This window comes from Macrobrachium rosenbergii, chromosome 25 (genome assembly GCF_040412425.1).
Source record: "Macrobrachium rosenbergii isolate ZJJX-2024 chromosome 25, ASM4041242v1, whole genome shotgun sequence".
Taxonomy (NCBI): domain Eukaryota; kingdom Metazoa; phylum Arthropoda; class Malacostraca; order Decapoda; family Palaemonidae; genus Macrobrachium; species Macrobrachium rosenbergii.
In genome coordinates this window covers 45,280,879-45,293,697 of record NC_089765.1, presented here as the reverse complement: position 1 = coordinate 45,293,697, position 12,819 = coordinate 45,280,879, and the positions used below count along the sequence as shown (strand labels likewise).

Genomic DNA, 12,819 nt, shown 5'->3' with positions numbered 1-12,819 from the left:
TGAACAGTAACCAGACAATGGTAATCTCTGTTGGTAAGAAAGAAAAGTGAAAAAGTCGGTTCTCTCTTTTCTTCTGAACAGTTAGAATTCTTACACAGTTGAATATCTCTGGAAAGCCAGTCAACCATTCTTGTTGTGGCCTTAAGGGGTGCGCCAACAGCCGAATTTCAAGGGATTATCAGATTTTAGTTATTAACAGTTTTCAACTGTTTTATGTTTAAATAAACATATCCTGAAGCGATAATGCTTAAAATTTTTTTTTTTTTAAATTGGTTTATTGACAATGTTGTTCGTTGCTTGTATGACACTGAACCACAAATTGTAAAAAAGTCTTGTAAAAAATGTCTGTATGAATAATTCAGGATAGTATCAAGTAGGTTATAAACTGTTTTTGGCTGTTTTATTCGTAAATAAACATATCTAGGAATGTTATTACTGAAAAAAATGTTTAGAGTGGTTCATGGACAATTTTTTTCATCACTTGTATGGCACTATGAACGACAAATTGTAAAAAAACATTAAGAAATCTATGAATCCAGGATCAGTTTTGAGTTATACACTGTTTTGGACTGTTTTATAGTAAATAAACATAACTTGAAATGTTATTGCCAAAAAAAATGCTTAGTTTGGTTCATGGATAATTTTGTTCATTGCTTTTATGGAACTGTGAACGACAAATTGTAAAAAAAGCATGTAAAACCAATATGAACAAAATTTATTCAAAAATAGTCACCCACTAAAGTATCCCATTCACTCTATGGGACATATCAGAGAAAATGGGTTATGATATAGGGATAACTTCCTTAAGATTTCCAGATTATCTCAGGATTTTGAAAATCCAAAAATTATTTTGTCTTGCTGTTTTCTCAAAACTTACTTTTTTCAAAACTAAATGCTTATTTCTCCAAGAAGATTGAACCAAATTCAACGAAACTTTTACAGAATATAGCATATTTATATACAGTATCTTTATTTTTAACGTAAGGAAAATCCCTTTTCTGTGCAATTTTGAATTTTGCATATTAATTTTGAAAAGTGACATCATGATTTTGTTCAGTTGCAAAACAAATGAACTTAGAGGTCAAGTTTCTAAATTTCCCCACAAGAGAATTTTCATTACTGTATTAGTTGTAGAATTAGTGATTAGAAATTTGAAGCAAGTCCCTTCAGTCATAAAGTATAAACAGTTATTTACATTAAAATGAGGCCTTATGGTTTAGGCGTGCCCCTTAAGGAGCATTGAAGTTATGATGGGAATGATTGGGGTGAAAGGCATAAGGGTCAAAATCATTTAAAGTTACTCTTCTGTGATGCTTGATCTGGCTGAGAACAGTAGATTGGTAATTTGTTGTTCCAAGATGTTGCAAACATATCAAGAGTAGTCCCTCATAACTGCTACTGAGGTCTGCAGATGACATTATGATCTGCTCTGAATGGACTGGAACTTGCTCAAAGTACCAGCAACTGTGTTTTGGGTCCCTAGCATGAAGCCTGCTACCATCCCGACGTGTTCATCCGTGCAAAACAATGGCCCGTAACTCCATGTGTGTGCCACCTTGGTTCTGCTTTCTGTGTCACAAATGTTTTGAGGCTGAGGAAGATGGATTTTAGTGTGAAGCAGTTTATGTCAAGGAGCTTTACTTCTGTTTATAACCTGTTGCTCGAATTCAGAACCAGGATGTGTACACACCATCCCAGAGTAGATGCATTTGAAAACAAGAACCTTTAGGTCTGGGATGTTCCTTATTGGACAGGGTGGTATCGTTCTCAGCTAGCACTCTCCTAGGCCCGTGTTTGATTCTCCGACGGGCCTATGAAGAAGTAGAGAAATTTATTTCTGGTGATAGAAATTCATTTCTCGTTATAATGTGGTTCGGATTCCACAGTAAGCTGTAGGTCCCGTTGCTAGGCAACCAGTTGGTTCTTAGCCACGTAAAATAAATCTAATCCTTCGGGCCAGCCCTAGGAGAGCTGTTAATCAGGTCAGTGGTCTGGTTAAACTAAGGTATACTTAACTTTTTAGGTCTGGGAGTATAGTGGGACCCTTTCCCAGGTGATCTTTGTCTCCCCAGAACAGTACTTTAGATCTGGCCAAACTGTACCCATTACTGGTATTATAAGATCCTGGGACATTGATACCTTCTATGTCATGGTAGATTGTAGCTGAAGAGATTGAATTCTTAATTGGCTGCAAGATACCAACTTCTCTAGCAAAACCAAATAACCAATGAAAATTTGCTAGGACTTGGCTCTTGGAAGAGAGTACCCTTGCAACTTCTTGATTAGTCTCATTTTGCTGGATTACAGACAGTCCCCGGTTATCGGTGGGGTTCCATTTCTGAGGGTGTGATGATAACCGAAAATCACCACTAACTGGAAATCGGCGATTTTGGCGCCTTTTTGGCGATTTTCAAGGGTTATCAGCGCCGAAAAGCACCGATTTTCGGTTATCGACGCCTATGTTAGGTATGTATCGGTGCCAATATCCAATTATCGGTGCTGATAAGTGGAAATCAGCGATTTTCGGCGCCAAAAATTGCCGATTTTCGTTGCTAGACAAACGCCATAAAACCGGATCGCTGTTAACCGAGCCCGCAATTAACCGGGGACTGCCTCTATGACCTTTTATGGTTGAACAGTACAGGTAGTACCCGGTTTTCCGGCACTTGTCTAGCAACAAAAACCGGCAATTTTCGGCACCGATATATGCTGATAATTTGGTATTGGCACCAATACATACCTAACGGAGGTGCCGGTCTCTGGTTATCGGCTTATACCGATTTTTGGTTATCGACGATTTTCGCTTATCGTCAAGCTGTTGGAATGGAACCCCTGCCGATAACCAGGGACTGCTTGCATTATACAGATGTTTATAAGTACTGTATTCCCAAATGTTCTGCCACCTTGAAGGGATTCAGCCTGGTTTTTCCTTACTCACTTGCAGCCCCAAATACAGAGAGACGTTGAATGGCATGAAATGATGTGGCAGCTATTTCCATGATGGGGGAGATTAGGCAGTAATCAAGAAAAAACAGAGAATGCTGCCTGCTGTGTGAACCCATGCTGCCATTAAAAACAAGTTTTGGGTAAACTCTTGAAGGGTTGTGAATTTTCTGAAGCACAGACATTGATTTTGAAACACTCTCCGCATGAACCGTAGGAATTTCCTTGAGGATGGCTGGATTGGAATATTGGAGGTATTCCAAATTGGCTTCTTGACTGATTTGACTGTCTCCTTCGTGAAAGAGGTCAAACAAAGAAGTTTTTTGGGTAACTGATACCTGCAATAGATCTCCATTTAACTGGTTTTTTTAATGATAACAAGGCAGTTGTGGAATTCCAGTGGCCTGGTTCAGTTCCATTGCCTTGCTTTCTAGAATGGAAAAATTCTACCCCTGCTGCAAGTGCCTCTGTAAAATGAACCTTTTTTTACTCAGTAAGATGTCATTTTTCAGAAAACAGCAAAAGAAAAACAAACAATTGCACTTTTTGAGTACTTCAGAGTTATGGTAGGTAGGAAGTTGATTTTTGTATGCCTCCACAGTTGGAAGTTATTCTGAAAATTTTATAATGATTAAATGAAAATGAATGCGTATACTCTTATTTTGAAAATGAAAAAATTGTGAGAGTCCATATGATGTTAAAATATTGTCAATTTTGGAATATTTTTCCCATACCAAATTAGTTATCACACATAAAGAAATAAGGTATGGTAACACTGTTAAGTGAGTTAACTAGCATGAATCTCTGAATGAGATTTTGTGACTTTCACATATTTTGATGATCACTAGCATCCCAGAGGTTGGTGTGACTATCCCCCCGTAATGGGAAGAGAGACCATGGCTTTATGAATTAAAAAATTCTACTAGTGTCAGTAGGTGAGATTTGTTGGACAGTGACATATTATTATAGGTGTTTGCTATATTAAATTTACATTTGCCAGGTGGCTAGGGAGGTAGCGTCCCAGTGGTAGAGACCTTATGTAAATTGAATTTATATTTTTTGTTTATACAGTAGTAAAGTGCTAGATTCATATTTTGAATAAAATTTTGTTGTGATAATGGGTTTTGATTAATAAATATTTGTTATTAAAATAGGTTTTACTGTCCTATTAATGACTGTAAAATATTGTATTTTTCAGTTAATGTTAGACAGTTGGAATGCTAGTATTTTTAGTAATATCAAGCAGCGATTACAAGATTCAGCAATGAAACTAGTCCATGCGGAGAGGAATGGTGAAGCGTTTGATTCACAGCTTGTCATTGGAGTCCGTGAGAGTTACGTTAACCTCTGCTCCAATTCCGTTGATAAATTGCAAATATATAGGGAAAATTTTGAAAAGGTAAGTTTCATCTATTTTTTTAATAGTATTTACATTCATATATAAAATAACTTGGATGTCTTTTTGTAGTTGGAGTGCACAAGTCACTTTTATTACCTCACATAAGATATATTGTACATTTATTTTTATCTTCACTGTCAGATTAAAATGACTCTTTAGGTTTTGCTGTAATCAATGAAATTTTTAAATTTTCCTTAGGCTTACATTGAAGCAACCAAAGCCTTTTACCGAATAAAGGCCCCACAATACCTCGAGGCAAATGGTGTCCAAAACTACATGAAATACGCAGAGATCAAATTAAGAGAGGAAGAGCAGCGTGGTGAAAAGTACCTGGAATCCTTTAGTGGATCGCTACAAAACGTAAGTCTCTCTCTCTCATATGCTTCACAGGAGCTCCTGGCAGACAATGCCAGTTCTTCATGGCCAGTATGGAGAAAATCCTCTTTTACTTTGAAGTGCATGCAGGAGTCAGGTTTGTTCTCCAAGCTTAACTTATGAATTCTGTAAAGATTTATCACCCTTTCAATAGGCAGTTTATATCTCTAGGAGGGAGTATCAATGGTCTTAGTAAGTACAGTAAACCCCCCCCGGATTCGCTTTCTCACGATTCGCGGACTCACGTATTCACGAATTTCTCTTTGGAACGTATCTACCAATTACTTGCGGAAAATTCGCCAATTCGCTGTATTTTTTCACTGAGAAATATTCACTAAATACTGTATTTTCATCTCGTTTTCATGACTAAATGCACTTTTTGTGATAAAACTATTAAAATACTCAGGTAATGCTCGAGTTACGATAATTCACATTACGATAATTCGATTTTGCAATGGGGTAAGCAATTAATACCGATACCACAATATTATTTGTAAAATATTTTAAAATTTCGCGCGGGTGCAGGCAGCAGCGTAATCAGGCAGTGAGAGAGACCAAATTACAATAGACATTTTTCCTCCATCTCGTTTCCCCCATCTAGTTAGAAAAGTAGAAGAGAATGATAAAAGTATTGTTAGTAACGTTATACTCTTGCGTAAATGCATACAGCCATAAACAACCGACCAAGAAAGTGTTGTTTTGCTTATAACCGAATCTGATAACAAAAGCCTTTTACATGGTATTTCAACCATCGCACGGTAATAAACAATTACTGTACATTATGGCACAATTGATGTTAAGTAGAATAGGACTAATATATTTTTACATTATACCCTTATTCGGTATGGATAAAAGATCAGCAAGGAAATATACTGTTAAATTTAAGCTGCAAGTTGCAGCTGAAGCTGAAAAAACAATATTCAGGCTGCTAATGACTATACTGTGAATTATTGTGCATTGGCAACATGGATTAAACTCGTTTGTAATTAAAATGGGAGAGAAAGTATTTTAATCAAAACTACTGTGCATGAAAGAACACATTGCTGTTATTTTTATGCCGATAAACGATAAATACGTAAAGCTTGTATTATGATGAAATGAAGTGAAAATAGCGAACGGAATCTTGAATTTTTTTCACACAAAACAAACATCCCCAAATGGCCATCGTCATCTACTAACGAAAGTAATAGATTAATTAATTTCACAACGAGACGAATTTTAGCTATATTTCGACTTAAAAACACTTCGTATAATGAAAAATAACCTTGCCTCATATAAATGAAGTATCTAGAGATACATTTACACTAACTAGAAGCAAGAAAAGCACTCAGAACTGAGTTAAATGCGGCGAAATAAACGCCACGTAAACATTGCCAAACCTAAACATTGATCACTATGATCGCAATTTATAATACAGAAGCAATATAAGAATGTATACAATATTACTGGATAAAGTGAATTAAGGCATAACATTTTAAAAGATCCATGGAAAAGATGCATATTCGTTATGTTGATGTTTGTATAATACGATATGTGAATATAGAGGAGAGTATAATGTAGGCTACGCTACCGTGTATGTAAACAATATACCATAGTGTAGGCTAAGCTAATTATTTGTTATTCAATTTCTCTTTGTATTGAATTATCATGTCACTTTGCATGAACCTCCAGAATTAGCTGATATTAATGATTAGTATACCGTGTAGTAAAGAATATATTTTATAGTGTAGGCTAGGCTACCATATACGTATACAGTACATGGCACTGAATATCCTGGTGTAGGCTAGGCTATGTTCGAGATACGTTTTGGTATTTCTTACGTTTTTTCCCACAAATGATGGTTTTTTGGAACCTAACCCAATCGTAAGTAGGATAATACCTGTATAAGCATTTTTAGTTTGTTTTGTGTGTTTGAACTATCAAAATAGGCAGTTCTAAGTGTTTTTAGAAAGGTTCTAAGTATTCACGGGTTTTAGCTATTCGCAGGGGGTGTGTGGTACGCAACCCCTGCGAGTATTGGGGGTTTACTGTAATTATTCCAACTCAGGGGAAAAAAAATATTTTTCCCTTGGACACCTGTACCTGTAGTTAGTGCTTCAGAACTCCAGCACATGGAGACATTGGTAAATTTGGGATTAACAGGAGAAATGGTTACTCGAAGAACCTAGTGTCTGGATGCCACCCTTAGAACTTCTCACAATAAAGATGTTATATGGTATTAGCAGAGAAGGCAAAACATTTTTAAATGGGAGTGATCTAAGGCAGCTCCAAAATAATAATGCTATGAGACAACCTTTACATTGTTTGAAAAGGAGTATATACGTTATTTACATTGCTTTCCTTTCTGTTTTTTGTAATTAGGAACTATTGGTTATTGGTGGTGGTGTAAAAGGGCAAATTTTTAACGGTCAGTTATAGGTAGAGGATTAACCATCAATCTTTTTTCATTATAATGACTTACCAAAACACTGTAAAAGCTTTTATCTCTTTAAAATCGACACGTCCGAGATATAAATTTTCAAACTTTGTTTGGGAACGCTGATACAATTGGCGGAGACCCAACCCCACCGGATGCCGGTGGGGTAGCGTGGCAGGAGACATACCCATAAACCCAGGTCAGTTTCATTCTCGGGCGTATTGGGAACGCATCTCGCACGTCCGTCTCCCTCAAACTGTTTGGGTTCCTTTGTCTCCTTGCGCTTAGTTGTGGCGTCTCTCCTTGGTGAAGTACTCAATTACCTGTTTATTTATCTAGCTAGCCTAGCTCGGGGAATTCGTAGCTATGTCGGATTCAAGCTTCTCGGGATCCAGAGTTTGCGCAGGGAATTTGTGCTCCGCCAAACTAGTTAAACTTAAATACGATCGCCATTCTTTGTGTACAGCTTGTAGGGGTCAAGAGTGTTCCCAGGAGAACACATGCAGTGAATGTATGGAATGGAGTCAGGAGTTTTGGCAAACATACAGTTCCCATCAGATAAAGCTGGTTAGGGATAGGGATAGGAAAGCCTTTAAGCGTAAGGAAGCTAGGCTATCATCTTCATCGGTGGTGGCATCGGCGTCACCTCCTCTACCGGCTGTTCCTACCTCCTCTCCTACCCCCTCCTCTACCGCTGCTCTTTCCCCCTCTCATATTCCCCCTCTTCTTCACCAGCTTCCCAGTATGTTTTCCTAAAGCCAAGCCCAGCCTCGAGGCTGATAAATCAGAATTCGTTCTTTTCAGAAATCAAATGGAAGCGCAAATGAACTGTTTCATGGAGTCGGTCTTAAGTTTAGTGCGTTCGCACCGTAGTCCGGGCGTTAAAGTGATCCATCGACACGTCGATCTTCTCGCCATCGCCGACATCGCAGGATGGTGTCCCCAGAAGCTTCATCAAGGCGGTCGCAGTCAAAGCGGCACTACGTAAGGTTAAGCTCTTCAGGTGAGAGTAGCAGCAGTTCATCTTCAGTCTCTTCATATTCCAGCTCTTCGGATCCCCCCCTCCTCGTCATAGCAAGTGGGATCGGACCTCTCGGCCCTTAAAGAGGCGGTCTTCGGATAATTCCTGCCCTAGGGTTACTAAACTCTTCAAGAAAAGGACAGCCAGCCCTATACCTGGTTGCTCAGCATGGGGATCCGATCAAGAAAATACACTTCAGACGCTTCCTCCCAGGTCACTTAGTGCAGTCAAGAGGCCTAGCCCTCTCCAGGAAGTTCCGCCGCAAGTGCCTGGGCCCCTTACTCCTCCTCCTACACACGAAGTGTCTGCGCCTTTGGCTACATCCTCGCCCTCCCAGGAGTCTATTCTGTTGGAAGGGAAGCTAGAAAAGGTAGTCCGCAAAGTCCTTGGTATTCCCGAGGATAAAGTAGTCGTTCCTCCTCAACTCCTGGATGGTTTGGGCACGGAACCGATTCTTTCTGGTGAAGAGGAAGGCCCAGGTGAATTGGGGCCTTCTTCACATTACGCTTCTCTACTCAGCTTTCTGCTGCAGTCGTACCCGCAACATTTTCAGCCGACAGCCCCCTCTTCTCTGACTTCTACGTTGCGTCTGGGAAAACAAGGTCCTGCCACTTCACTTCCCAAGTTGGTACTCTCCACCGCCTCCAAGAAAGCATTAAAAGAGGTAGAGGCGTGGTTGGAAGCTAAGAGGTCCTCGGGTAAGTCGTCGTTTGCGTACCCTCCTTCAAAGCTGTCGAAAAGGAGGAAAAATTATTACAGCACAGGAGCTTCTCCTTCACTGGGATCCGCAATTTCAGCACAAGGGGACTTCGGCTCCCTTGTGGACCCCTCAAGACGCATTTCATTTGAGGCAGCCAAGACCTTCTTTTCTGCCCTTGATGTAGAACATTTTTCCAGGAACCTCTTCAAGCTCCTAGAGATCGTCAGCTTTATCGATTGGTTAATGGGAGCTATTTTCAAACAGGTGGAGCAGGCTAATCTCGCAGAAGACGTCTTGGAAAAAATCACGGGGTTCCTTTCCTGCACCGATATCGCTATCCATGATGCGGCAGGCGAAATTTCCTCCCTCTTTGCCATGGCCACTCTGAAGAAGAGGGAAACTTGGTGCTCGTTCCTGTCTAAGGCTGTGACTTCTTCGCAGAGAACGGCTTTGATGTTCGCACCCTTTGACAAGGAGGGCCTCTTCCCAGAAGCAGTAGTGAAAGACGTCCTGTCAGCCATGGATAAGAGGGCGTCGTCACACATCCTGTCTATGTCTTCCACCAGACCGAGGCCTGCTCCTGCTCCTTTGACCAAGATGGTATTCCTCTTAATAGGCATCTGTTTCGTAACTCCAGGTCCAAACCTTACTCAAGGTCCCGCTCCAACTCCAGGGGTCACAAGTTCTCCTCGAAGCCACAAGGTCGTCATACCAGTAAGTAGGATCCCTGTCCTCCATGCGCCGGTGGGGACCAGACTCAGCCTCTTTTGGGAGGAATGGAGAGACATAGGTGCAGGTCAGTGGGTGGTGCAAGTGCTCCAGCTAGGCTGCCGTCTGCCGTTCGCCCAACCTCCTCCTCTCTCCAATTCTCCCATTTCCTTGACAGCATACTCAAGAGGCTCAGTCAAGTTTTCGGCCCTAGAGACAGAAGTCCGGTCTCTCTTAGGGAAAGCGGTCATCAGTAGTGCAGGACGTGTCAACCCCAGGTTTCTACAACCGCCTGTTTGTAGTCCCCAAGTCATCAGGGGGTTGGAGGCCAGTTCTCGACGTAAGTGCTCTCAATATGTTCTTAGTGAAAACCAAGTTCTCCATGGAAACGAACCGCTCAGTTCTTCAGGCACTAACTCGGGGGGATTGGATGGTGACCCTCGACATGGAAGATGCCTACTTCCACATTCCAGTACATCAGGACTCCAGGAGGTATCTTCGCTTTGTTTTCAAGGACAGAGTTTACCAGTTCGGGCCCTCTGCTTGGCCTGTCGACAGCCCCGCAAGTGTTCACCAGGATTCTCGCCCGATAGGTCATTGGCTCCACCTGGAGGGAGTTCGGATCTCCTTGTACCTAGACGACTGGCTACTCCGTTCATCATCAAGGGACCGCTGCATGGAGGACCTTCACAGAACCCCTAAGGTTAGCTCGGGACTTATGGATTCTGATAAACATGGAAAAGTCGAGCTTAGTTCCTTCACAGAGGATTCTTTATTTGGGGATGACTCTGGACAGTCTAGCTTTTCGGGCTTTTCTGTCTCCCAAAAGGGTCTCCTCCTGCCTTCAGGCGGTGGAGAAGTTTCTCCTCCTGGACAGTTGCTCCGCCCGTCAGTGGATGGCTCTCCTGGGAACTCTGTCGTCAGCGGAGCAATTTGTAAGGTTAGGCCGTCTGCACATGAGACCCTTACAGTTTTTCCTCAGGGACTCTTGGGACAGAAGGACCCAAACGGACTCCACGGTCTTCAACATTCCCCCCAACGTCAAGGGGCATCTTCTCTGGTGGAGGTCGCCGGAAAGGCTTTCGGAGGGTCTGGACCTCCTCCCAAGACAACCATCCCTGCAGATGTTCTCAGACGCGTCCAATGTTGGGTGGGGAGCACATCTAGCCAACCTCAGGACATCAGGAGTTCGGTCGGACGAACAGAAGAAGCTCCACATCAATGTCAAGGAACTGTTGGCCATTCACCTCGCTCTCCAGGAATTTTCGACCCACGTCTCAGGCCAAGCAGTTGCTGTTCACGCTGACAACTCGACGGCTCTAGCCTACATCCGGAAACAGGGAGGTACCCATTCCTTCGCCCTGTTCAAAGCTGCGAGGACCTTCTTCTGTGGGCGGACAGCAACAGGGTGGCCCTGTTTCCTCGGTTTGTGCAGGAAAGCTGAACGCCCTGGCGGACCAACTCAGCCGCCGGAACCAGACTCTCCCCACGGAGTGGACCCTGCACCCGCAAGTGTGCCTAGATCTGTGGAATCTGTGGGGCACTCCCATAATAGATCTCTTCGCTACCTTCAAGAACCATCGTCTCCCAGTTTTCTGCTCACCAGTTCCAGACCCACTGACTCACTTGGTGGACGCCATGCTCCTAGACTGGACGAACCTATTTGCCTATGCCTTCCCTCCTTTCGGGCTCATCAGGCAAGTGATAAACAAAGTGAAATTCCATCAGAAGGTCGAGCTGATCCTCGTTGCCCGTTCTGGCCAAGGAAGGAGTGGTTCCCGGACCTGCTAGATCTCCTGATAGACTTCCCGAGGCTTCTCTCCTCAAAAGAAGTTGCTTCTCAGACAACCCCACCTAATGAAGTTCCACCAGGGATTGTCACTCTCGCTCTGACAGGCTTCAGACTGTCAGGAAGCTCATCAGAGCGCGAGGTTTTTCAAGCAAGGCTGCAGAGGCTATTGCGAGGTGCAGAAGGGACTCCTCGAGCAAATTATACCAATCCAAGTGGACAGTCTTCAGGAACTGGTGTAGAAAAAAATAGTATCTCCTCTTCTTCGACGTCTATAACTCAACTTGCCGATTTTTTCATTTACTTGAGGGATTCAAGAAAATTGATGCCATCAACCATCAAGGGCTACAGAGCTATGCTGTCCTCCGTCTTCTACCATAGGGGTTAGACCTATCAAATAACCGAGACTTGTCAGACCTCCTCAAGTCCTTAGACACAGCTAAGGCCCCAAAACCTGCCCTTGCCTGGAATTTAGATGTAGTTTTGAGGTGGTTAATGTCTCCAAGGTATGAACCTTTAGAAGGTCTTTCTCTTAGAGACCTCACTAAGAAATCCCTTTTTCTGGTTACTTTAGCAACGGCAAAGAGGGTTAGCGAAATACAAGCCATTGACAAGGAAGTGGGTTTTTCACAAGGTAATGCTGTTTGCTCGTTCACCTTGAATTTTCTGGCCAAGAACGAGTCTCCTTCCAAAATTATGTGGCCTCGGGTAAAACACAAAATTCAGAACCTCTCTCAAGTGGCTGGCCCTCAAGAATTGGAGGCTTCTTTGTGCCCTGTTAGAGCAAATCAACACAAACCCAAGCAAAACAGAACGACCAGAACATCAGCAACAAGAACAGCACACTAACAAGGAAAACCAACAACTCTCAAAAAAGCACACAAAAAAAGTCCAAAACCAAACGACAGACCTTTATCCTGAATGACTCAAAAAACTGCTTTCAAAAGGAACTCATCTTAGAGGCGTAAACACAGACCTCATCCCTCTTCCAACAACGAAGAGGACGACACGCCTAGTCAAGTCTCACATTCACTCTCTCTCGCTCATGCTAGATAAAAACAAATTTATTCAGTGGCTCTTATCGTCATAATAAGTCACTTTCTTGCAGATCACACAGAGCACCTTCTGGAGGTCGAAGTCAGTGTTTGCGTCTCACTACCTTAGGGAGGTTGAAGTTGCGTATCAGGACCTGTTTGCGTTAGGTCCCGTATCGGTAGCAGGCTTGGTTTTAGGGGGAACACACTAGGGGGGTAGGTTCTTTATCTTTCCTTCCCCCTGTGGTTTTATGGTTGCTGAGTTAATGGGAAGCTGGGGGTGCTCAGTTCACCTGGAGTACCCTCCATTCTAGTTGAGCTGCTGAGGGTATAGGGAAGGGGGATGTATTTAACTGTTTTTAGGTTAGGCGGTGAGACCCGTTTTTCAGTCTGGTTGCTTTCCAATTGCTCAGGGCAAGAGCAAAAGGAAGTCA

At 42.4% G+C, this 12,819-nt stretch overlaps 1 protein-coding gene across 1 annotated transcript in view; it reads left to right on the top strand.

The window, feature by feature from the left end:
• Cul5 (cullin 5) overlaps positions 1 to 12,819 on the top strand; it is a 201,188-nt gene that overhangs the window by 113,684 nt on the left and 74,685 nt on the right. Inside the window, 2 exon segments of the mRNA XM_067127553.1 lie at positions 4,142 to 4,342; positions 4,541 to 4,702. Coding sequence (XP_066983654.1) covers positions 4,142 to 4,342; positions 4,541 to 4,702 — 363 coding nt within the window.